The sequence below is a fragment of the Leopardus geoffroyi genome, chromosome C3 (genome assembly GCF_018350155.1).
Source record: "Leopardus geoffroyi isolate Oge1 chromosome C3, O.geoffroyi_Oge1_pat1.0, whole genome shotgun sequence".
Lineage (NCBI taxonomy): Eukaryota > Metazoa > Chordata > Mammalia > Carnivora > Felidae > Leopardus > Leopardus geoffroyi.
This window is the reverse complement of record NC_059338.1, coordinates 246,186-271,115: the sequence shown is the minus strand read 5'-3', so window position 1 is coordinate 271,115 and position 24,930 is coordinate 246,186. Positions and strand designations below refer to the sequence as shown.

Here is a 24,930-nt window from a genome sequence, read left to right as displayed (position 1 = left end):
GGCAGCGGGGGTGGGGAGCGGAGGGAGGGAGAGGGAGGAGGGGAAGGCAGAGGAGGTAACCCCATCAAACTGGGAGGTAGGCAGATCCAAAGGATATTGTGAAGTTTGCAGGGCCATTAGAAAACCAGAGGTTGTCAAAAGAAAGAAAGAAAGAAAACCGGAAATTGTCACTCCTGCTGGAAAAGGCAACATCTAGGGAAGTCCAGGTGTAGAAAGTGAGTGTGCCAAAGAAAATGCCTGCAACTCAGAATGATTCTTTTCTTTATTTTTTAAAGTTTTTTTCTTTATTTTGAGAGAGAGAGAGAGCAGGGGAGGGCAGAGAGAGAGGGAGAGAGAGAAAATCCCAAGCAGGCTCCGAGCCACTAGTGCAGAGCCTGGCGCAGAGCTGGAACCCACAAACCGGTGAGATCATGACCTGAGTGGAAATCGAGAGTCAGAAGCTCACCCGACTGAGCCCCCAGGTGCCCGGACGCTTGGCCGTCCTTAACACCAAGTCCTCCACTATATGACCCGCCGCCAGCTTCCACAATTGTGCGTGCTGGCTCTGGCCATGGTTAGTTTGCCAATGGGAAAGCTTTTTCCTGACTGACTTCCTCTTACAGCCGAACTGCTTCGGAAGGCACAGGCGGATGGCTCCCAGTCGCCCCACTGATTTCAGTCTAGCATGCCCTGGAGCGCACCCTGGGGACCTGGGTCAAAGCAGTGTTTGGGGTACGTCCCCCTCTGTCCCAGGCTCGGGTTTAGGTTTCCCCAAGGGCAACAGCAAACCGGAAGTGCCAGCCAGAGGACCAGCAGCCTGTACCATGAGCTCCCAGCTGTCAGGGGCACAAGCATACCTCTGCTTAATGTACAGTAGAAGAAATGGAAGGGGTGACTTTTTTTTTTTTTTTTTTTTAAGAGTGCAGGAGAGGAGGGCCCCTGGGTGGCTCAGTCGGTGGAGTGTCCAGCTTCGGCTCAGGTCATGATCTCACAGTTGAGTTCAAGCCCCACATCGGGCTTGCTGTTATCAGCCCAGAGGCCACTTTGGCTCCTCTGTCCGCCCTGCCCTTCCCCCGCTTGCATGCGAGCTCTCTCTCTTTCCCAAAAATAAACATACATTTAAAAAAAGGATGAAGTCAGGGGCGCCTGGGTGGCTCAGTTGGTTAAGCGACTGACTTCAGCTCAGGTCACGATCTCGCAGTTGGTGAGTTCAAGTCCCACGTGGGACTCTGTGCTGACAGCTCAGAGCCTGGAGCCTGCTTCGGATTCTGTGTCTCCCACTCTCTCTACCCCTCCCCTGCTCACGCCCTGTGTCTCTCTATCTCTCGATAATAAATAAACGTTCAAAAAAAGTTTTAAAAAAGACGAAGTCAGACACTCAACTGACCGAGCCACCCAGGCGCCCCAATAAATTAACATTTCAAAAAAAATTTTTTTAAAAAGGAAGACTTTCAGGAAACTTAAATGCACATACTAAGTGAAAGAAGCCATCTGAAAAGGCTACATAGTGTGTGATTCCAACTTTATGACACTCTGGAAAAGGCAAACCTGGAGAGAATATCAGTGATCGCTGGGGGCTGGGAAACAGGGTGGAGGTAGGAACAGGCAGAACCCAGGATTTTTAGAGCAGTAACGACTGTATGATGTCATAATGATAGAGACATGTCATTTTCTGTCTGTCCAAGCTCACGGAAGGTACGACGGCAAGAGGGAACCACCATGTGAACGACGGACTCTGTGTGGTTGCCGTGTGTCACTTCAGGTTTGTCAGCTGTAATGAACGTACCGCTCTGGGGAGGCCGTTCGTAATGGGGGAGGCCGTGCAAGTGTGGGGGCAGAGGGCGTGTGGGAATCTCTGCACCTTCCCCTTCCTCTCAATTTTGCTGGGAACCTTCAATTGCTCTAAAAAAAAAAAAGTTGTCTTTTTTTTAAAGTGTATTTATTTATTCTGGGAGAGAGAGAGAGAGAGAGCATGAGTAGGAGAGGGGCAGAGAGAGAAGGAGAGAGAGAATCGTAAGCAGGCCTGATGCTGACAGCACAGAGCCGGACGTGGGGCTTGATCTCACAACCGTGAGATCATGATCTGAGCTCAAATCAAGAGTTGGACACTCAACTGACTGAACCACCCAGGCGCCCTATCCTTTAAACAATGTTTTAAGACTTTTTTTTTTTAAATGTTTATTTGTTTTTGAGACCGAGAGAGACAGAGCACGAATGGGGGAGGGGCAGAGAGAGAGGGAAACACAGAATCCGAAGCAGGCTCCAGGCTCTGAGCTGTCAGCACAGAGCCCACGCGGGGCTCGAACTCACGGACTGTAAGATCGTGACCTGAGCTGAAGTTGGACACTTAACCGACGGAGCCACCCAGGCACCCCATGACTTTTCTTTTTTTTTTTTAGGAGCACTTGGGTGGTTCAGTCAGTTAAGCATCCGACTCTTGATTTTGACTCAGATCACAATCCCAGAGTTGAGAGATTGAGGCCCAGGTTGGGTTGAGCTTGGAGCTTCCTTGGAATTCTCTCTCCCTCTCCTTCTGTCCGCCCCCTGAAAGTGAACATGTGCTCTCTCTCTCGCTCTCAAAATAAATAAATAAACTTCAAATAAATAAATTTTAAAAGGACAAATGAAACCGAACCGTGACACTTTTCATCTGTCAAGTTGGCAAAATCCCAAAGTTTGAAAAGACTTGTCAAAGTTCTAGGGAATTAGTGACACTCGTGCATTCCTGGTGGGTGTGCAAGATGGCAAAGCTCATGTGGGGGCAAGTGGGCCACATACAGAAACGACAAACACGTGTACCCTTTGACTCAGCAGCCCCACTTGCAGGAGTCTATCATCAGGCATACCACATAGAACGTGACATAGATCTGAAGCTAAACGTTAGGTGTGAGATGAAACACTACAGCATTGTATGTAATAGCAAAAGGTTGAAAACACGTAAGTGTCCATCAAGTCAGTTAATAGATTATGATACACCCATACGATCAATACTGTACAGTTACAAAAAGAATACAGAGGCTCTTTCCAAACTAATCTATTATTAAGTGAGCTAACAAGGTGCTACCTTTTGTGTAAGAGAGGGGAAAATGTAGGGGTGCCTGAATGCCCAGTCAGTAGAGCATATGACTCTTGATCTCAGGACTGTGGGTTTGAGCCACACATTGAGTATAGAGATTACTTAAAAATAAAGTTTATTTTTTTTTAAAGTAGGCTCCGCGTGGAGCCCTATGTGGGGTTGAACTCATGACCCTCAGGTCAAGATCTGAGCCGAGATCAAGAGTCTCATGCTTAAGTGACAGCCACTTAGGTGCCCCTACTTTATTTTTATTATTATTTTCGCTACCCTAGAGAAAGAGACATTTATTCTGCTCTGTAAGCACCTAAACTGGCTTATTTTAGGGGAGGAAGCAGAGAGGGAGAGAGGAAGAGAGAGAATCCCAAACAGGCTCTGCACTATGAGCGCAGAGCCCAACGTGGGGCTTCATCTCAGTAACCATGAGATCATGACCTGAGCTGAAATCAGGAGTCAGGCGCTTGAGCCACCCAGATGCCTCTAACTTAAAAAGTTTTTAAGTAATCTCTACACCCGATGTGGGACTCAAACTTAAAACTCTGAGATCAAGAGTCACATGCTTTACCGACTGAGCCAGCCAGGCGCCCCAAGACAGCCCTTTCTCTACTCTGACCCCTCTGCAAACTTCCCTTTCTGTCGTCTAGTACTGGAGTGGCCACAGGAATTTCGGTGATCTAGCTAGGGTGAGGTTTGGTTGCAAGTACATTTCATTTGAGGTCAGTGGGATATATTTATGCAGTTCATGGCTGCTTTCCTATGCAGTGACTGGTAACCATCCCCGTGCAGGAATAGCTTACAGGAATACTCTCATATCAGCTATGCGGACACACCCAGCATTATGACAGTCACTGGGTCAGAGACTGTGGGAACACATCTGAAATTCTGAGCCCTAGAAGCATGTAGTTGGTAGAGGAGAAATGACGTTTGAAACATACAGAGCCTGAAACTAGTCTATGGAAAATCCTTCCAATCATCAGGTTTGTGGCGTTGCAAACGGAGGGCTTGACTCTCAGTGACGCCTCGTCAAAACAGAAGTCCTCTCCCGTCAGGATATACTCAGTTATGTGACACACGGAATCATGGAAGTCTTTTTGATGAAAATTGTGCAAAATATAATTTGCCAATCAGAATTCCTAGCGTAGGGCATAAACCTGTGGCAGTGCTACAAAGAGCACGTTTGTGTTTGAACTTGCGTGCATCCCACTTATTGGTAACAAAAAGAATAAATTTCCCTTGTTGGCTACAGGAAAGACAATTATTTTTCTATTCCTTCCAAAGAAAACATTACAAAATCATTGTCATATGAAAAAGTAATCAAAGAATATGCAGTAAGTAGAAAGTAATACAGACAGTTAATTCATAAAGATATTGTTACTCTTCTAGGCTTTGATATATTTGGATCTTTGTCAGCTTTTTGACTGACATTTGTAATTTGTTGTCATTTATATTCACATTCTAATTATTTATTTCATACTTAATTTTGTATCTTTTTAAGTAATCTCTGTATCTTTTTAAGTATCCTTTTAAGTAATCCCAATGTGGGATAACGCACATCAAACTCATGACCCCCAGATCAAGAATTGCACACTCCTGACTGAGCTAGCCAGATGCGCCCGTGTTCTTTTCCTTAAGGCCAGCCCATCGAACTAGAAGCCTCAGGCCCCTCGAGACCTGGGTCCACCCTAGCTGGAAGCCAGCTGAAGAGGGATGTTGAGGAGATAGTAACTCTGTCCAGTGGTGTTTTTATTTCTTATTTTTATTTTTAGAGAGAATGTGAGTGTGTAATGGGGGGGGGGGGGGCAGAGGCAGTGCATGTGCGAGAGAGAGAGAGAGAGAGAGAGAGAGAGATTCCAAAGCAGGCTCCACACTCACCTCGAAGTATGACTTGGGACTTGATCCCATTACCCTGGGATCATGACCTGAGCCAAAATCAAGGGTTGGACATTCATAGGCACCTGGATGGCTCAGTTGGTTACACGTCTGACTTTAGCTCAGGTCATAATCTCACAGTTCTTGGGTTTGAGCCCTGCATTGGGCTCTGTGCTGACCACTCGGAGCCTGGGGCCTGCTTCTGATTCTGTGTCTCCCTCTCTCTCTCTGCCCCTCCCCTGCTCGCGCTCTGTCTCTCTCTCTCTCTCTCCGAAAATATAGAAACATTAAAAAAAAAAAGTTGGACATTCAACCGACTGAGCCATCCAGGCACCCCTATTCAGGGGTGTTACATAGAAATACCGTGCTCTGTGTGACATCACCCTCTTCCCTATGTCCTATATGAAACTTTTAGTAAAATGGAGTATTTTTCACTTTAAAGTAAAATGGAGTATTTCACTTAGTAAAGTGAAGTGGAGTATTTTCACTTTAGTAAAATGGAGTATTTTTCACTTTACAATTTGACACAAAACAGGGTGAGAGTGATTTGGGCTAACAGCAGCAGTGTGTGAAAGACAGCGGGTGGGGCTGGGGAGGGGCCGTGTGTATGGCCACAGCTTCCAGAACAGCCCATGTAGTGGCCGATGCAGGGTGGTGACAGTTGCCTGCCTTCTGCCCTCCTCAGACTGCACCTGAATGATTCTGCTCCAGATGGGGAGACGGGTTGTCAAAGGGACGTTGACAAACTAGAGTAAACCCGCAGAAGCTCATCCAGAATATTAGAGTTTGGAGTCAGATCGTGGAGAAATCTCTAAAGACAATGAGTGGTTATGTTGCTGAGACTCCAGTGTGGGGGTGGGGGGTGGGGGCCACCCTATTGGTGGAAGAGGTAGGCTGGAGGGGCAGTGCTAGGACCAGTGGAAGAGGTGAGAGGCAGACAGCCTTTTCTATAAATGTAAGAAAGTTTATATTAAATACCTCTATCAAACAACCTAATATGCACATTGGAATGATATTCATCAAAACAATGACTATTTCAGTGGCAGAATGTTAGGTGAGTTTTTAAATTTATTTTGAGAGAGAGAGAGCGCGCACGCACGAGTGACTGAAGGAGGGGCTGAAGAAGGAGAGAATCTGAAGCAGGCTCTACGCCACCAACGCAGAGCCCAAGGCAGGGCTCAAACTCACAAACCTTGAGATCGTGATCTGAGCTGAGATCAAGAGACTAACACTTAACCAACTGAGCCTCCCAGGTGCCTCTTAAGTGATTTTAATTTCTTCTCTGTACTTCTTTGTGTAAGTGTGTCCCATTTCTAGTAAATAATACAATCATTAGTCTTTTCTTGGCTTGAGTCTCTATTAGATACATGTGGTCTCCGAAGTCCCAGTTCAGCTACTGGAATACTGCCGCCCTGGCTTCTTCTCCGTACTACCATACACGTGGAGTTTGTTCATCCTGAGCCTCACAATTTATATAAAAACTCAGCTCCAAGCTTAGTAAAACAAAGGATTTCCCAGTCCAACGAGATGTATCCTCCCGAGATGGCAGTTGAAGGGGCAAGCCCCTTTATCCATTAAAAAAAAAAAAAAAAAAAAGATTCCTTCAAAAGAAATTTTGATAATTGAAATATCCATCTTCTTATATCAGTAAGATTATTCGCACAGTTGGGCAAAAATAGAATGGTCTTAGTTCCAAGTCCTTGAAAGTTTTCTGATAGAACATCAAAGAATCCCAGATATTTTAAGAAGGATGTTGGCCCAGGATAGGCATTGGACTACATGACCTCTGCTTTTTCTTCTCACTCTCACATTTGTAGATCTCACGAGTCCCTCTCATCGAGGGGTCTACTCAGGTCCTGCATCTCACTTCCAAATGTTCTCTGGACATCAAGAACTCCTTACATCCTAGCAGTATGGTTCGCATAATGGAGACTCTTCATAACACTCGCAAACACTTAAGTAGTTTCTATCACCAGCCAGTAGGTGTTCTAAGCATGTAATGGGAGGAATTAACTCGTAATCCTCAAAGCAACCCCCATGAGGCAGGTCTTATGATCATCCCCATTTTGAGGGTTTTGCCTGAGGTTCCATGGATTACGAGGGGCAGAGCTGGGATTTGAACCCAGGCTGGCTGCCTCTAGAGGGAGCCTCTTAACTAACATCACACTGCCTCTCACTTGATAGAGGTTTGAAGTTGCTCCAGTTCTGAATCCTGAGTTCTTTGTGGTCTTTTGGCTCGGTTCTGGCCTGCTGGGACTTTGGCTGACTGAGACAAGAAAGCTGACCTGATCATAGGACATAGCAGCCAAGGAGTGCTGGTATGCAGTCCCCGTTTTAAAGTCAAAGGCAGGTGGGGCACCTGGGTAGTTCAATGGAGTAAGCAGCGGACTTCAGCTCAGGTCATGACCTCTAGGTTCCTGAGTTCCAGCCCCACGTGGGGCTCTGTGCTGACAGTCTGGAGCCTGGTTCGGATTCTGTGTCTCCTCTCTCTGCCCCTCCCCCACTTGTGCTCTGTCTCTGTCTCTGTCTCTCTCTCTCAAAAATAAACATCAAAAATTGTTTTTCTACAAAAGAAAGCCAAAGGCAGGGGCGCCTGGGTGGCTCAATGGAGTAGCGGCCTACTTCAGCTCAGGTGGTGATCTCAGGGTTCATGAGATCAAACCCTGAGTTGGGCTCTGTGTTGACAGCGCAGAGCCTGCTTCGGAGCCTCTGTCCCTCTCTCTCTGCCCCTCCCCCCTCTCATAAATAAATACATGAACATTAAAAAAAAACCCACAAAACCTTAAAAAAAAAAAAAAGTCAAAGGCAGAGAGTAATAGTGGGATAGTTGGAGAGTTGCATCAAATCCAGAAGGCGTGCCACAGTGATTGACAGGTGTACACAACTCTGGAATCTGCTGTGGGAAGGTTTTGTTTTGTTTTGTTTTGTTTTGTTTTGAGGGAGAGTGAGCACGCATGCGCTGGCGTGTGCACGAGTGCTTGCACGAGCAGGGGGCAGGGGAGAGAGAGGGAGAGAGAGACACACACACAGAAAGAGAGACAGCCTCCACGCTCAGCACAGAGCTCGACCCAGGGCTCGATCTCAAGAACCAGGGATCTTGACCTGAGCCAAAATCAGGAGTCCCAAGATCAACCGATTGAACCACCCAGGCGCCCTGGAAAGGTCCTTAAAGGGCAACCAGCCCACCGACAATCGGTGCAATGTGTGTGATAGGGAACTCGATGGTGGGGCTTCTTCCTATCTGGACCATCTCACTAAACCTTGGGTTTGTACTACAAGTCAAGCAGGTTTCTACCTCCCATCTCCCCTCTTCCTGTAGCCTCATTCTCCTCGCAAGCATCCTGGCTTCTGCCTTGTGCAACACCAAATTCATCAGTATCCCAACCCTTCATCTTGGTGGCAAACACCTCGCCTGGAATCTTAATTTGGTTCCAACTCAAATAAGATTAAACCTCCGTGCAAGGAATTAGGTACTTTTTTTTTTTTTTTTTTTTTTTTTTACCGTTAATTATTTATTGTTATAATCTTACAACTCTTGAAATTTAATTAAGAAATGACATGGGGCGCCTGGGTGGCGCAGTCAGTTAAGCGTCCGACTTCAGCCAGGTCACGATCTCGCGGTCCGTGAGTTCGAGCCCCGCGTCGGGCTCTGGGCTGATGGCTCAGAGCCTGGAGCCTGTTTCCAATTCTGTGTCTCCCTCTCTCTCTGCCCCTCCCCCGTTCATGCTCTGTCTCTCTCTGTCCCAAAAATAAATAAAAACGTTGAAAAAAAAAATTAAAAAAAAAAAAAAAAAAAAAAAGAAATGACTTAAAAATAAAAAAAGACTTTCAGGTTGCAAACTGACCTCCGCTGCTAATTAGATTCCACAAATCGTCCTGAAAGATATAAATCATTAAACATAATTAGATTATTACCGGAAGTACTGCTATGACAAATGCATTACCCAAGCTCTCTGACACACAAGAGAGGGGGTGCAGAGGAGAAGTGTCTTCTGCGGTACTGCTCGGGCTGGGGTTCCCTCCTGCCCCACAGCTGGACCTCGGCCGGGGCCCTCCTACCCCACCCCTTCCCAGGAGTCACGTGGCCGGTGAGCTCATGCCTGTGCGAGCCCTTGTCATCCGCCAGGCGCCGCTGAGCGCCAACGATGACTGTTGTTTTCTCCCTTATCATCGTACTCCAGGGAAAGCCTGCAGCCCCGCACCCCTCCAGACGGCTCCGCAGGACAGCCCGGGAAACCGCCCCTCCTGTGGGCGGAGGTCCCCGATCCCCGAGGACCCCCCCCCCCCCCCCCCCCCGCCCTCAGCAATGGCTTTCCCAGGTCTTCCGGCGGCAGGGCCTTCCCCCAGAAGGAAGTCTCCTCGGTCGCAGGGAAAGTTCTCGAGCTGCAGGAGTCCCCGGCGGCCTGGGCCTGTCCCCGCGTCCCCCCCACCCCACCCTCCCGCTCTCCCGCCGCAGCCCCCTCCCCTCGAGCTCCCGCGCGGTGGAGCCAGGCTGCCCCGGAAGGATCTGACCGGCCACTTCCTGCAATTGTGTCTCTGGACGGAGTCCTCGGGCGTCCAGCGCTCCCAGTCTCCCCCCGGAGCCCGGGTCTCTCACGTCCCCGCCCCCGTTCGCCGCCCGCGGCCGTCCCTCCGCTCCCCTCCCGGCAGCCGGCAGCTCGGCCGGGCGTGCGTGGTTACCGGGGCAACCGGCCCGGCCGGCGTGCGTAGTTACCGGGGCAACGGGGCGCGGGGGGGGGGGGGGTGCCGGGGGCTCAGCTCGCGCTCGCGGAGAACCCGATCGGCTGCGCCTCGAGCGGCGGGCCGGGGGCGCAGAACCGCGAGGGGAGTCACCGCACCAAGCGAGGTGGGGGGGGACGGCGCTGGTTCCTTCCTCACCCCGGACCGCCGCTGCCCTGAACACAGCCCGCCCGCCCGCCCTCCAGGTCCCGCGGGGCGTGGACTCCGGGAAGAGGCTCTGGGAGCTCGGAGGAGGGGCCTGTCTGCGCCTGATGGATGGCACTGAAGCAATGTCTGGCACTTTCCTTCCCCGCGGGGGAGGCGAAGCTTCGGCCACCTCTCCCCCGCGTTCGTTCGCATTCCTGCCCGCCTGCTCAGGAAGGGCTAGGGGTGGGCGGCCGGGAGCAGGGCCAGCTGAGGCTCGCTTTGCACACTACCATTCACATTTGTCTACACTGGCATGGGAGTGGAGGGCGGGTGGACAGTCCCCAAATCTCAACTGAGGTAAGAGAGGATGCATCCTTCCTTCCTGGCTCCCAAGCCTCTCCTTGGAGTCCCCGCACTCACTGTATTTCTACTGTATGCCCAACACTGGGTCATATAGCCATTTCCCAATCTGCTGTGGTCCACAGGACCCTTTCAGGGGATGGATGAGTTCAAAACAATCTGCATAATCAGGCTAATACACGATCTGCCTCCATGACTTGACAGGTATATTGATAGTAGGAAGGCCACGAGGGTTAACTTGCTGGTGTCTTTGCACAAACCAAGGCGGTGGCACTGAGTCACTGTTCTTCATCACCATACATTGGCAGTAAAAAAATAAAAATTAAAAACCCAGTTTCTCTTAAGAATGTCCTTGATAAGACACTGAAACATATAGACATATGATTGGTTTATTATTTAAATGAGTTAATAAGGACTTGTTTTAATTTCTCATATGCTATATATGGATAGATTTAATCCACATAAACAAAAGCTCTTTGGGGCCCTCAATAATTCTTAAGGGTGTAAACAGGTCCTTAGACCAAGAGCGTCAGCACTGCTGGGGTAATTCACAGGCTGTCACGTAGATCCTGGCTGAGGAAACTGAAGCTGATTTCAGACACTGCACTCCCCAGCTCAGGAAGCATCTTATGTGGAACAGAGGGCAGGGAGCACGGCTGTGTTTTCTGGCCACCCGCTGTCCTTCCAGAGACATTCACTGGAATAAAGATGTTCATGGTCTCTGCTCACAGGAGAAACAAGGCATACAGGGCTGCCCTTCCCCTGTGCACGGTATTCAGTGCTGGGGCGGGGCATGGGGGGTGTTTGTGGCCCATGTGGGTTGGGCCTAGATGTGGCCTCCCCTCACCCCCGAGATTCACCTGTCGTCCCCTTTCCTGTTACCTCTAAAGTGGCTCTTCCCCCTCCCCATAAAAGTAGCAGTGTCTCAAAGTGGAGTCCACACCCTAGCCTGGCTTGAGTCCGGGTGGAGAGTGGGTACACTTGTCTGCGTGTGCCACTGGATATGACCGTGTGCTTTGGTCCAGTCCCGTGAACTCCGAGTCCTCCCCGACACCAGTCCTCCACCAGAGGTCACATCTGGTGTCTCCACTGGGGTGAGCACGTTTGGGTTGTTCAAACTACTTCTCCGATCCTTTTGGCAGTGGCGGGGCTGCTGTGAGTGAGGCCAGGACCTGGAACCTCTCTGTTGCCTCTGGCGCAGGGAAGGGGGTGCAGAAGGCCAAGGTGGGGGGGGGGAGGGGCAGGTCAGCCTCGAGTGCTACCGCCCCGCTCCCCTAGGAGCCAGTAGGTCCGCACTTTGCCTTTGCCCTGGAGGAAGAGAGAAGAGGAGGCTGGCGTAGGGAGCGGCGCACTGACCCGCTTCCCCCAATCAGAGGAAAGGCTTCGGGATGGGAGTGGGCTTGGCTGCTTGAGAAGGGGTCTGGGGAGGCACCCTCTGGTCCACAGGGATGGTGAGGGCAGGGGCTTTCCTCTCTACCTTCATTTCTACGTCCCCTCGAAGCTCCAGCTCGAAACCACCAAACTCTTCCAGGACAGCCTTGGTCTCAGAAGACAAGTGGATCTTCAGGGCTGGGAAGGACAAGGGAGGGTGGGGGGTGGGAGCAATGGGAGCGGGGAGACTGGGAGCTGCAGGGCTCCCTTCTTTCTCGGGAAGCCTCCTCCTTCAGAGTCCCACCCCTCCACGTGGAGTCCGGCCATTCTGGCCTCTCCCTTAGAATTTGACGGCTACGTTGTCCAACACCGTAGCCACTAGTCACCAGTGGCTACGCACAGTTAAGTTAATTAAAACTAAATACAGCTGAAACTCCAGGGCTTCATTTGCACGCGCACATTTCAAGCGATCAATAGCATCCTGTGGCAGAGACTACTGTGATGGACAACCCGGATTATAGAAAGAAAGTTCCAGTAGATAGCATTCTAGCGTGTTACCAGGCTCCAGACAGACAGTGTAGCACGGTGGTTAGGGGCTCAGACTTTGGGTCCTGCTCTGTCTAGTGAATCCCAGCTGGGACAGTTGCTTGGGGAAGTAATGTAAACTCTCTGTGCCTCATTTTCCTAGTCCCACAAAGGCTGATGGTGACAGTATCCATGTCAAGGCCTTGTTATGAGGACTACACGAACCGCTAACCAACTATCTCAGCAGAGTCTGGCACGCAGGAAGCACTCCTGGCAGTGGTTGTTGTCACTCTCGTTTACTTCAACGCTCATCTTGTGGCAGAGGGAATGAGGCCCAAACTGTGGGGTCAGACCCAGGCTCTGACTCCCGACCTGGTACCCCCCACGCCTCTGTCCATAGTTGCTCCCACCACTCCTGGGGGATACATCGGAGCGGCCTCGTTTTGCTGTTGAAACATTTCTGAGAGGGGCACCTGGGTGGCTCAGTCGGTTTAGCGGCCGACTTCGGCTCAGGTCACGATCTCACGGTCCGTGAGTTCGAGCCCCACGTCGGGCTCTGCGCTGACCGCTCAGAGCCTGGAGCCTGTTTCAGATTCTGTGTCTCCCTCTCTCTGACCCTCCCCCGTTCATGCTCTGTCTCTCTCTGTCTCAAAAATAAATAAACCTTAAAAAAAAAAAATCATTAAAAAAAAAAAAAAAGAAACATTTCTGAGAATGTGTTCCTTGAAGACGGGACCTCAGTGAGACCCTTCCTCCGGCTCTGACTGCCCCAGACACAGTGACCAGGGAGTATCTGCTGAGCCAGAGACCCTCTGGGCTGCAAAGTAGCCCATGTCCTGCCGTGAGGCTTGGATGGGGTCTGCAGGGACTTCCCCCCCGGCCCCGCCAGCTGACACGGGGTCTGAGCGGTCTTCGTACCCCAGGGCCTGGCACTTAGCCGGCACTCAGTGCATGGTTACTGAATCGAACTGTATTGCACGCAGCAGGAGGGTAGGAGAGGAGCCGGACGCAAGACTCAGGGCAGGGGGAGAGGGCAGCAAGCTTCCCCTAGGTACCTGCTGTGCTCCGCGGCCCGTGCTAGGGTTCTCACGAGCCCGAGACGGGTATTGTTTTAGAGATAAACAGCTGAAGCTCAGAAAAGTTGAATGACTCGCGTCCTCGTCATGGCATATGGTTTTCATACATAACTCTTCTAAGGTGTGCGTCTTATTCTCTCACAGGTGAGGAAAACTGAGGCTCCAGGAAGTGTGGCAAATCGACCCACAGTTGTGTGGATGGGGGAGCAGAGACTTACACCTAGCCCTCCGCCGCATGCAAGAGGGAGCAGAGGGGCCCTGAGGGTGGGGACCAGGGCAACAGTCCAACATCTGCCTGGAAAGACTTTTGGATGGGGGGGGGGGGGGGGCGCTGATCTCTGATGGATTGGAGGTGATGTACCCTGGCTGGGGGTGAGCCGCCGGTGGGGCCGTCCTCGCTGAAGCCTGTCTGTCCCTCCAGCCACTGCGAGCAGCCCAGCCACCTTACCTTCCCCGTTAGACTCCATCCTGGAGGCGGTGTTGACTGTGTCTCCGAAGAGGCAGTAGCGAGGCATCTTCAGCCCTACCACGCCGGCGCACACGGGTCCTGGAGGCGGTGGGGAGGGGTGTTCCATGAGAGTCAAGTGGTGGACCCGAGGACCCTGGGAATCCAGGGGTGTGTGTGTGTGTGTGTGTGTGTGTGTGTCTGTCTGTCTGTCTGTCTCCCTCACCTGTGTGGACACCGATTCGCAAGCGCAGCTCCTCCTGGGGCCGGTGGCGGATGCGGAAGGAGCGCACAGCATCCAGAAGCGCCAGGGCCATGCGGGCCACCTCGCGGGCGTGCAGCAGCCCATTCCGCACGGGGAGCCCCGACACGACCATGTAGGCATCGCCAATGGTCTCCACCTGCCGGGCCCACCAGAGGATGCAGGGCATAAACACCGGAAATTTCTCCTCCCTGTGCCACCCCACGTGTGTTTGGTAACCTCATCTGTGGCGTCCTTTCCCTGCCTGTCCCTGGGTCTCCGGGTAACAGTCTCTGCCCATGTCCCACGGTCTCCTCTCCTGAGGCTCTATGTCATTCTGCCCGTCACCCTTCTCTGACCCTGCCCGTCACCATCTTTCTGTCCCCTTCCATCCCTGCTCCCACCCTCACCTTGTACACATCAAAGTTGTCTATGACGGCATCAAAGCAGGTGTACAGATCATTGAGCAGGGTCACCACCTGGAAGGGAAGAGAAGCCGAGACGGGTATGGAGTCAGGGAGCCCATCTGGGCTCAAGTGGGAAAAATGGGACCGGAAGGCAGTCCTGATGGGACAGAAAGGCTGGCCAAGCACAGCCTGCCTGGCCCTCACCTGTGGCCGTGCCGCACTGACCTGCATAGGCGTGCTCTCTGCCGACAGGGCCGTGAAGCCCACAATGTCGCTGAAGTAGATGGTGACGCTGTCGAAGGCTTCAGCCTGGACCGTCTCCCCACGCTTGAGCTGCTCAGCCACTGAGCTGTGGGGGTCAGGGGCAGGTACAGGATAAGCGCAGGAGGTGGGGCTGGGACAGGGTGGCAGAGGGTCACCACACGTGGGCACTCACTGGGGCAGAATCTGGTAGAGCAGGGCCTCGGCCTTGCGCTTCTCCTCCAGGTAGGCCTGGGTCCTGTCCTCCACCAGCTCCTCTAGGTTGTTGGCATACTGCTCCATGCGGGACAGCAGGTTGTCCAGGATGTTGCTGCTGTGCTCCCTGAGGCCCCGGGAGCAGGGCAGAGGCGGTGAGAGAGCTGCCCAGAGCGCCCTCCCCAGCTCACCAGACCCAGGCTGCCACGTCAGCCCCTGTGCAGGGCGGCGGAGAAGGCCAGGCCTGGGGAGCCTGGCAGGGTGGGCGTGGCAGGGGAAAGGGTAGGAAGAAAGTTCCATTCATCTCTGAGACCCCAGAGTCCGGAAGCTCCAGAGATACTGGCTACTTCGTTCATCTTTGTTGAACAGAAGCAAGTTAGAAGCAGGTGAACAGGGATCAATTGAGGACAGAGTGTGGGCACACGGGCTGGCAGAGGGGTGTGTGGGGGGGGGGTCCGTGGGGCACAGTGCAACAGATGGCCCCCGGGGCTGGGTTGGAGGCCAAGAGTACGTGCTCCCCTCTGTTCTGTACCACTGAGGAGGGGCCGGCGGGCCGCAGTGGGGTCCCTTGCCACTGCTGGGAGAAAAGACTTAAGTGTGGGGCACAGGGGAGCTGTTGGGCACGGGGGACACACAAACACCAGCAACCTGTTGAACTTGCGCAGCATCAGGCGAATCTGCTGGAAGGGGGGCCGTTCCTGCGGCTCCTCAGCCCAGCACCTCTGCATCAGCTGCCCCAGCTCCTCCAGGTGACTCTGCAGGGCCAGGGAGGGCCGGAAGGGGGGCTGCTCACCCCGAGTCACACGCTCCACGATCTCTGTGGTGAGGCAGGAGGGGCTGAGGGCTGGGGCCAGCCCAGGGCTAGTGAGAGACACAGGGGGGAGGTCCAGGAGCAGGCCGGGACCCCGGGGCAGGCGGGCAGGCAGACAGCGGAGTCACTAGCAGCAACAGAACCTTCCAGGAGGCAGGTGTGGTGGTGTTGGCAGGGGTCCCTCACCCTGGGGCCGGGCTCAGGTGCAGCTGTGGCAGGGCTAGGGGACTCCACGGTCCTCTCACCTTTGGGGCTAAGGTCCAAACCCTCCACATGGAAGACGCCGCTCCTCAGGGCAATCTCTTGAAGGATGATTCCAAAGCTGTACACGTCACCTGCCTGGGAGCCCCGGGCAGGGGGTGAGGCCATTCGCAGGAGCTCAGGGGCTGTCCACAACTTTTCTGCAGGTTAGAGGTCAGGAGTGACCGGGCGAAGGGCCCTAAAGCTGAGGGGTGGGGGTGTGTCGGGGGGGGGGGGAACAAAGTCCTAGAAGACATGGCTGGAGCAGTGTGCGGCCATCAGGCCGAGTGCTACAAAGACACGGCCTCCAGACCACTGTGTCGGGCTCCTCTTTCCACTGGCGAATGAGCCAAAGCAGGAATCCAGAATGGCATGCCAAGCCCTTCAGAGGCCTGGCATCAGTTGCCCCCGCCGGGCTGTGCTTGGCGGGGGGCAGGTCTCAGGGGGCAGAGTGTGGGCTCACTGGCATAGAGGGTGTGGCCTTGCTCTGGTTCCGGGTCCCTGAAGCTCTCCAGCCCGAAGTCAGTGATCTTGAGCACGAAGCGCCCGTCCACCACACAGTTGGAAGACTTGAGGTTGCCATGAGAGCAAATGGCCCCGTTGTGCAGGAACAGCATGCCCTGGGAATTTGCGGAGGCCGAGGTCTTCGGTGTAAGTGAGACCTACAACCAGGGCCAGAGGAGACGCCTGCCTGGCCCCTCCCCCACACATCGCACGGGGGATTCCGGGCTTACCTTGACGATGTCGTTGGTAAGAGAGTATCGGAACATCCAGTCCAAGGTGATGCTCTCATTCTCCAGAATGTCCTGCTGGGCAATAAGAGTGAGGCACGCACCCGGCAGACCCCAGGAGGGGTGCAGGGGCCCAGGCACACAAAGACAAGAACTTGGATTTACTCTAGTGCCCCCCTCCCCGTTTACAGATGGGGCAGATAAAGGGCAGAAAGGAGCAGGTTTGCCTGGGGGTCATACGGCAGCGGGGAACAGAACCAGGGCTAGGCCCACATCTCCTGACCCCCCTCCTCTTGTCCCCTCACCTGCAAACTCCCACGGGGACAGTACTCCGTGAGGATACAGATGTTGGGGGGGTCAGTGCAGGCACCCACAAACCTGGTCAGGTGTTCGTTCTGTACATCCCGCATCTGCAGGGGGAAGCCAGCATCAGGAGCCTGGCGGAGACGTCCCTCCTCGCCAAGTGGCCCTCCACCCTCAGGGGCCTCTCGGTGTTCTCAGTGCCCCTTCACTCTCTGCAGACACTCTAGGAGTCCGGTGACGCCCCCTGCGGTGCCTCCCCCGGCTCACTCTGCCTCCTGATCCCTCCACCCGCCAGGGGCATCGAGCACAGCCCCTCAAGGAACCTCCTTTAGGCTTCCTCTGCTAGTCTCTTCTCCCCTCTGGGACCCTCTCTCTTAGCACAATATGCAGGGCCCGTCCCTTTCTTAAGACACCCTGGGGTCCCCCCACCTCCTGTGTCCCTGGGACCTCTCCTAGGCCACTGCCTCGCAGCCCCACTTACATGCTTCAGTTCAAACAGCACTTTACGAGTCAGCTCGATGCGTTTACGGTTCACACGCTTCACAGCCACGAGGTTGCCCTGGGCAAGGAATGGAGGTTGCATGGTGAGATGGCCCAGTGGTGGTGACGGCAACTGCTGGCAGTGGCCCTGGGGCCCGTCCTGAGCCGTTGGAGGGCAGCCCTGCCCACCCCAAGGACCCGCAGTCTTTCCCCTGGCCCACCTTATAATAGGCCGTTTTGGCAAACACTTGGAACTGGCCCTCTGTGGTCAGCAGGGAGCCGTAATTGGAGCCTCTCTGGAGGGACAGAGAGCAGGAGGGACCGGTCAGCCTGGGAGCCCTGCCATGGGCTCAGCTCTCCATTCTGGCTGCCTGAGCTCTGGCCTTCACTGCCCTGCCTGATCTCGCGGCCGTCCTGCTTCTCATTCCACATCATGAGATCCTTTCCTCACTTTTTATTTTTTTTTTTAATGTTTACTTTTGAGAGAGAGAGAGAGAGAGAGAGAGCGAGCGCGGGAGAGAGAGAATCTCAAGCAGGCTCCACATTCTCAGCACAGAGCCTGATGCAGGGCACGGACCGTGAGTTCGTGACCTGAACCGAAATCAAGAGTCAGAGGCTTTGACTGCGCCACCCAGGCGCCCCTGTTTATTTTTTTAAAAATGTATGTTCACGTCTACCGTGTTTGGTCTTTGAAAGCCTCCTGCGAAGGAGGCTCTGTGCACGTGACCGTCATCTGAGGTAGTCTCTGAGGGGAACGGCACTTGTCCAAGGTCACACGGCGAGAAAGGGCAGGGCTGGGATGGGAAGCGCGCCGGCTGCACTGCCCAGCAGGCGCTGCCCGGCCCCCTGCCCGGCCCCCGCTGCCCACCCCCACGGGGGCTCCTCACCGCGCTGAGCGTCAGCCGGCTGCCTGCACTCCGGAGGTGCCTGTCGAGGCTGCTGGGCTGCACGTCCTCCCAGCGCACCCGCCACAGCTCTGAGGCCAGGTCCCTCTCGAGCTGCATCTTCCTGGGGCGTGAACAGGGGAGCCACGTCTGAACCCCTGGCCCCGGGCCTCAGAGCCCGGGGCCGCCGCGTGTGCTAAGAGACGGACGGACGGGAGGTGTGGGCCAGGCTTTGCCTGCCTCCCGGGGACCTTGGGCAGCCACTTCGTGTCTCTGAGTCTCACGTCCTCACGTCCTGATTTGGGAACGGGCGACCTCGACATTTATTTCAAAGCATTGTTACGTGAACAAGAAGAAACATCGTGTGAGGAAGTGCCCTCCTTGCAGGCCTGTGTCCTGAACGTCTGCGCGGCAGGCCAGCCTCCCACCAGAAGGCAGGGTGGGGGTCCTGCACCTCCCCTCTCCGCTCCGTGCACATCAGCCTTGCTCAAGTGACTGGGCCCAGTCCCGCAGGGTTGGAACCGCGGCTCCCCAGCAGGTGTGCCCGAGGCGAGGGTGGACCAGCCCGCTCGCCTGCTCTGCTCTTCTCACAGCCTTATCCCTCCCGACCCCTCCCCTCCGGCCCCTCTTCTCTCCTCCCTGTGCCCTGCGGCTTTTTAGCCTCGTCTCCTCCCCCACCTCCCTCGGCCTTGTCTCCTCCCCCACCTCCCTCAGCCTTCCCCCACCTCCCTAGGCCTTCCGCCACCTCTCCCGCTTCCCTGCAGGTCCCTGCCACCTCGTCAGCTAGTTCTCCAGGCCCCCCAGCCTCACTCCCCACCCGCCTCCAAAGCTCACCTGTATATGAAGAAGGAGACGGTCAGAATGCTGAGCAGGGAGAGGCTGCCCACCACGGCCAGAACTTCCAGCGTGGAAAAGTGGTCTGCACAAGAGTCCAAGTTGCAGCAGGAGAGATTTGGGTGAGAGAGCAGGAAGAGGAACCTTCTAGTAGTCCCTCAGTGAACTAGGAAGGTGAGTGAAGGGAAGAAAAAGGCAGATGTCCCTCCAGAAAGCCCTGAGTGTGGGAGAGGAGCACCCATCTGACTCCTGAAGCAGGAGCCTCTCCAGAACGGAGGCCTGGAAGGCAAGAGGCAGTCACCTTGGTTGCAAGCCGGGTCCTCGTTGTCAAAGCCACATCTGGGGATGTCAGGAGGTGGGTGGCCCAGGGGCCAGCTTAGTTCGTGCCCTGGCACGGCCACCAGCTCTCGGGAGGTCCCATTGTAGTTCAGAACCACCTACGGGAGGGCAGGAGTGGCAGGAGGGCAAGGCCTGGGGCGACGCTTCCCGTCCAGTGGAGCTGCGCAGCCTCCCCCGTCTCTGCTTCCCTGGCCTGTGTCTGGGCTGTCCACTGTTTACCAAGCCCCTCATACCCCGGTCACCAGAGTGGAAAAACCTGAAAACTACTCAAGGGCTTTATGAAGAAAACTCCACGTAGAACCCCGACTCGACATCAGGGAGTTTACGATCTTGGACTGAAGCACATCGGAAAACAGGAAAAGGCAGTGTTCTCAGTCCACATTCGCAGGCCTAAGCCACGTACCCCTCCTCCAGGAAGTCTTCCCCGAGTGATCTGCTCCTCAGCACTTGTGGCCTCAATTCCTTCCTGTTCCTGACTGAATTTAATGAGCTGTGTGGCCACCACGTGAGCCTGTCTCTGCTGGGAGAGGGGCCTGCCTGTCTTAGGAGATGTGGGACTTCCTGAAGTTAGGGCTGTGCCCCCTCCTCAGAGCTGGGGTTCCCCAAGGGTAATGCTTGTGAGTCCCTATCATTCTGGCTGCTCCCCCAGACCGGAGCTGGGTCTCTTCTACGCAAGGCTCTCCAAAAGCGAGCGAGCGAGCCTGGTGGAGTGACCACAGAGCCGACAGATGCCCTGGGGGAAGGAGGGAGGGCAAGACGTCTTTCCTGCCTATATGGCACTGTCTTCTGGGGGCACACCCTTACCCTGAAAGTGCCAGTCTCAGGATGCATATCCCAGAGGGAGAAGTCGGTCTCCCGATCTCCATTGCTGTCCATTTTCCAGTATCCCGTCACCCCTGGGGCATGGAGGAAGATGGCTGTGTTTTGAGGACGTGGAAGTTCAGGAGGGTACCCGCCCTACCTGATCTCCACCCCCCGATCTTCTTTGCCTTGCCCGCCAAACGTATATGTAATATGTCACATATAATAATAACAACAAGAAGGACGTGTCAGCAGCAGGAATGACCGAGGTTGGGCACTTGGGAGGACTTCCTGATGGAGCGAGGCAGATGGGGCAGTCGTGGAGCTCCCTTACAGAAGACAGGAAAGGACTGGCATGGGTGAGTGACCCCCGCAGCGGCAGGCTGGAGGCTTCTCACGGCCTCCTGCTCGGGGTGCCCCAAGGCGGATTGTCCCTGCCACCTCCAGCCGCTGACCTTGGAAGCTCCGGTTCCACATCCGCTGAGTGACGGCCTCCCCATCAGTGAAGGTTCCCCCGTGTGCCAGAGTCTCTGTCACTGCCTGGATGTAGAGCAGGAGCCCATCGTGGAAGGACGCTGGGATGGTGTTCATCTGCAGGATCAAGGGGGCTTGGCCGGGGTGGGAGCCGCGAAGGGCGCTCGGTGGGGACACCCTGGGTGGGAAGATCTGGGCGGCGCTGGGACCCTGGGAGGGGACGGGAGAATCCCCCCCCCCTTCCGTGGACAGAGACTTCACTACTCGTAAGACACCTCCTCGTCAACCTCCACCTCTGAATCCCTCTAGGCAGACAGAGCAGGACACGTCATCCTCATTTTACCGATGAGGACCTGAGTTCCGGAGGCTGACCGACCCTTCATTGTCCCCTTAGTTATCAGAAGGTGAGAACGGTGTGGGGGGGGGGGGGGAAGGGGAAGAAGGGGAGGCCTGGGACTACGGAGGTGGCTGAGAGAACAGGCTGGGCACCGGCAGGGCAGTGTGGAGTCCGTGCTGCAGGGTCCCAGGACCCCCCTTACCAGGCCGTCCTCCAGGGTGAAGTTGAACTTCTCCTGGGCCAAGTGTTTTAGCTGCTGCAGGAATTGCAAGTACTCAGGGTTGTCAGGCTCTTTATATGTGATGATTTTGGCGGCCTGAGGAAGGGGTCAGTGGAGAGGGGAGAGCTGGGCGATGACCCAGTCCTCCCAGTACCCTGGGCCACCTCCCCAGTGCATCTCCGCTTAGCCCAAGGTCGGAGTGGATGGACTGCATGTCACCTGTGAGGCACTGCCTGCTCCAAAGCAGGGGAGCCAATGGGATGACTCCTCAAGTCCTGTCAGTCTGTGGGATGGGAACACCCTCCCACCTCAAGCCCATTTGTTCATCTTTTCAGCCTCCTAGCTCTGAAGTTTCTTAGACCTTTTTACACCCCGCACCCTTCCTGGCCTCCCTCACCAAAGTTCCTGAGCAGTCAAGAACCTTTTTTCTAGAGCCCTTCAGACCCCGAGGAACCCAGTGCCCAGAAACTATGTGCCACCAGCACAGAGTCCCACAGCCTGGGCTTGCAGCCTGGACCCTCACCCGAAAGGCCTGCTGGGCACTGGCATCCTGCCCATCGCCTCTCTCCCAGGGCCTGTGGGGAGCAAGACCGCGTGCACCTTGCAGGCTTTGTCCAAAGAGGTCCAGGTGGAAAAACACATAGTCCTCCCCACTCAGGCCGGCTTCCAGGGCCAAAAGCATCAGAGTTCTGAAGGCATCCGGGGAGCTGCATATGTAGATAACTGGGGAGGAAGGGGGCGGTCAGAGAGAGACAGAGACAGGAGCCTAGATCCCGACAGAGTGCAGAGGGGGAACTCCGGCCAGGGAACTCGTGGACTCCGGACTGCTAGGGCCTCAGCGGCTGCCGGCTGCCGAGAGAAAGGTGAAGAGGGCTGGGAGGAGTCAGTGGGCAGGGTTGGAGGAAGGAGCAAAGATAGGGAGAGCCGCAACGGCGGAGCCAAAGGTGGGGAAGGTGGGGTCAGCAAGGGAGGGAGAGGGGGAGGCTGGCCAGCAGAGAGGGGACTGGGGGTGGAGAGGGCGTGTGGGACGGGGAGAGGCTGCTGGAGGAAACCAGAAGTGGAGGAGGGGAGCGGGGATGGGCACCAAGCCGAGGGACCTACTGGGTGTTCTCCCCCCAACCCCATCCCTCCCGGGGATGGGCACCAGGCCAGGGTACCTACTGGGCGTCCCCCGCCCGCCGCTCCCGCGACTCCGGAGGCAGCGGTGGGAAGCGGGGGTGGGGGGAGGGGGGGAGTCGGGGAGCGCAGAACCGCGGCGAGAGCCGGGCCGTGCAGCCTCGGGAGGAAGAGCCGCCCCTCACCTCGGCCTTGGCGCCTCACGGTCCGCAGCAGCAGGGAGTAGTGCTGGGGGTCGCCCTCGGCGAACTCCAGGTGGTCCACCGTGACGTTGAGGCGGTGGCGCAGACGCACGTACAGGCCCTCCACCACGAAGAAGCAGGGCTGGTCGTCGCCGGGCCGGTACGCGTAGAGCACGAGCGCCTGGCGCTCCCAGCCCAGCCGCCGGTGCAGCGCCGCCACCAGGTCCCCCAGCTTGGCGTGGCTGGGCCCCGCGCGGGTGGTCAGCGCGTACTCGTCCTTGGCCCCGAAGCCCAGCGCCGGCGCGCCGGCCGTCAGCAGCGGCACCCGCCAGTGCGCCGTGAAGCGCCCCACGGGGGCCGCGGCGTACACGCAGCCGGGGCCCAGGAACACGGCGGGGCTGTGCTCCCACTTGAGGTCCACGGCGGCCAGCGGCGCGGCCGTGTCGGAGCAGACGCCCCGCGCGTTCTCGCTGCTGCCCAGCACCGTGCGCACCGTCCAGCCGGGCAGCCAGTCGGGCCGCGCCCTCACCCGGGCCAGCGCCAGCTCCACGGCTGGCCCCACGCGCGCCCACGACCACGGGTACGAGGTGTTGGCCAGCGGCAGCACCACGGCCACCGTCAGGTTCCCCGCGTGGCCTCCGGGCAGCAGCAGCGGCAGCAGAAGCAGCAGCGGCGGGAGCGGGAGCAGGCGGGCGCCGGCGGGGCGCCCGGGGCGCCGGGGGCGCGGCATGGCCTCAGCGGGCAGCTCGGCGGGCGAGCGCTCGCGCCATGGCCCCCCGGGCACCCTCCGGCCCAGCCGCGCGTCGCGGGCCCCGGGCGCGCCCACCCCGGGGCACGCTGCCGGTCCGGCCGCGGCGCGAGGGGCGGGTGGAGGGCGCCGCGGGGCAGGTGGGCGCGAACGGAGGGGCGCCGTGGCCCGGGGCGCGGGCGAGCGCGCCAGTGCGTGCGTGTTGGAAGGAGCGAGAGCGCCCGGGGGAGGGGGGTGGGCGAGGGCGCGAGCCGGGGAAGGGGAGCGGCGGGCTTTCGTGCGCGCCTGGGCGCCCGCCCCGGGAGGGTGCCAGCGGGGGCGTCCGGCCGGCTCAAGTCCCCGGCTGTCGGGGGGGGGGGGGGGACAGGGGAGGACCCGAGCCAGGCTCCGGGCCCTTCCTCCCGCCGCTTCCCCTCCCAGACTCGGCGACGGGAGCGCCAGCCCCGGACCTTTAACCCCTTCGTCCCCGCCCCGAAGTTGCGGACCTGCCCGCGCGCTCTGCTCCGAGACCCTCCGCGCCTTCCTCCTGCGGGGAGCCGCGCCGCGAAGGGGCTCGCTCGCTGGGGTCGGGAGCAGGACCGAAGGGCGACTCGAGTGGGGGCAGCCGGGACGCTTTCGCGCCCCGCCTCCTCCCTCCCTACCTGGTTCCGTTCGGGGAAGAGAGCTGCGTTGGTTCGGGATCTTGGCAAGAAAAGGTGTGAGCCTACGGATGTGTGTGCGTCTGGGGGTGGACGGGAGGGTGGCAGGTTTCTGGAAAGGGCGTTAAACTAGGGAGCCCAGGGTCCCCGTGACCCAGTCCACCCAGGACCGCCCCCGTGTCCCAGCTTCCAGATTGAGCGGGTTAGTGCGGAAAAGGGGCCCAGGGGGAGGGCGGAGTTAACCTTTTAGTTCCCAAAAGGCTGCAGGAAGGGGGAGAAGAGCGTTTGGTGGCTGGGGTGGGGGGAAGGGAGGGCAGTGACCCCGGGGCCGCTCCTGGAAGGTGGGTTCGCGGCGGCGGTGGGAGACGGTGTTGGAAGTGACCCGGTGGTGGGGGCGTCGGCTGGGGCGAGGGTTTGGGGGGCACTGGACCGCGCGGGCCGCCTTCCCCGCGCCGTGGGGTCGGTGTGCCCTCTCGTGGCCAGCAGGGGTCACTGACGCCGCCGCGCCGCTACTCTCTCCAGTCCCCGACCCGCCAGCTGTCCCGGTGCGCCCGCCACGCGCTGGGTGTGCATAGGCCGTGCCCTGGGGGAGCCGTGCTTGGGACCAACAGCTACCACGTAACATGACTGAGCACCGCAACAGAAGCTGGGGAGATTGCTAGAGCCCCAGATGAGGACGTAAGCTTGCTTTGGGGCCAGGAAAATCTCCAAAGAGAAATAATGCAGCAAGGGTGGAATGATGAGCAAGGGATTCTGCGCAGAGAGCAGTATATTCCCTATACCTGGCATTTTTGGAGAATTTTAGGACCAGTTTTTCTGATGGTCTTAGAGCAAAGACCAACTTCAGATGGCAGGGATGTTTTGTTCCGCGTGCGTGCTCTCTATATTTGCCTTCATTGCCGACACTTAAAAAGCAGCAGACGGGGTGCGCCCGACTGGCTCACTCGGCAGAGCGGTACTCTTGATCTCCGTGTCCTGAGTTTAAGCCCCATGTTGGACAAACAACTTTCTTTAAAAAAAAAAAAAAAAAAAAAAATCGGCAGATGGCACACGAATATTTGGATTTCTCACTATCTTGAAATATCATAGTTAGCAATAGATGACTCCTGCCTGCGGCCCTTCTT

At 56.4% G+C, this 24,930-nt stretch overlaps 1 protein-coding gene and 1 long non-coding RNA gene across 4 annotated transcripts; one reads left to right on the top strand and one right to left on the bottom strand.

The window, feature by feature from the left end:
• Nucleotides 1-8,893: 8,893 nt before the first annotated feature.
• LOC123586671 lies at nt 8,894-10,609 on the top strand. The gene is made up of 2 exons (XR_006706887.1): nt 8,894-9,009; nt 9,103-10,609. It is a non-coding gene; the product is annotated as an uncharacterized LOC123586671 (long non-coding RNA).
• NPR1 (natriuretic peptide receptor 1) lies at nt 10,518-24,207 on the bottom strand. 3 transcript variants are annotated; one of them, XR_006706885.1, is made up of 23 exons: nt 22,424-23,929; nt 21,646-21,845; nt 21,105-21,218; nt 20,547-20,682; nt 20,095-20,186; nt 19,253-19,388; nt 18,952-19,036; nt 18,121-18,241; nt 17,455-17,529; nt 17,235-17,312; nt 16,756-16,860; nt 16,454-16,528; nt 16,183-16,339; nt 15,725-15,880; nt 15,317-15,485; nt 14,649-14,795; nt 14,438-14,561; nt 14,216-14,284; nt 13,791-13,965; nt 13,568-13,666; nt 11,625-11,716; nt 11,030-11,455; nt 10,518-10,844 (listed from the first exon to the last, which is right to left on the bottom strand). XR_006706885.1 is itself a non-coding variant. In XM_045455855.1 (22 exons), the coding sequence occupies exons 1-22, from the start codon at nt 23,148-23,150 to the stop codon at nt 11,393-11,395; spliced, it is 3,195 nt and encodes a 1,064-aa protein (XP_045311811.1). In that variant the 5' UTR covers nt 23,151-24,207; the 3' UTR covers nt 10,518-11,392. The 3 variants fall into 3 exon arrangements, 2 of the variants coding, with proteins under 2 accessions (XP_045311811.1, XP_045311810.1); XM_045455855.1 differs by having other exon boundaries at nt 10,518-11,455; nt 22,424-24,207; XM_045455854.1 differs by having other exon boundaries at nt 10,518-11,455; nt 16,454-16,525.
• Between the last annotated feature and the right edge of the window lie 723 nt (nt 24,208-24,930).

Coding starts and splice junctions, on each gene's coding strand:
- NPR1 (XM_045455855.1), bottom strand. CDS start 23,150: ATGCCGCGCCCCCGGCGCCCCGGGCGCCCCGCCGGCGCCCGCCTGCTC. Junction 14,796..15,316: donor ATGCTGCGCAAGTTCAACAG/GTTGCTGGTGTT, acceptor CCGGGGCCTCAG/GGAGCACAGCAGCAACATCC. Junction 13,966..14,215: donor ACAACTTTGATGTGTACAAG/GTGAGGGTGGGA, acceptor TGGGCCCGGCAG/GTGGAGACCATTGGCGATGC.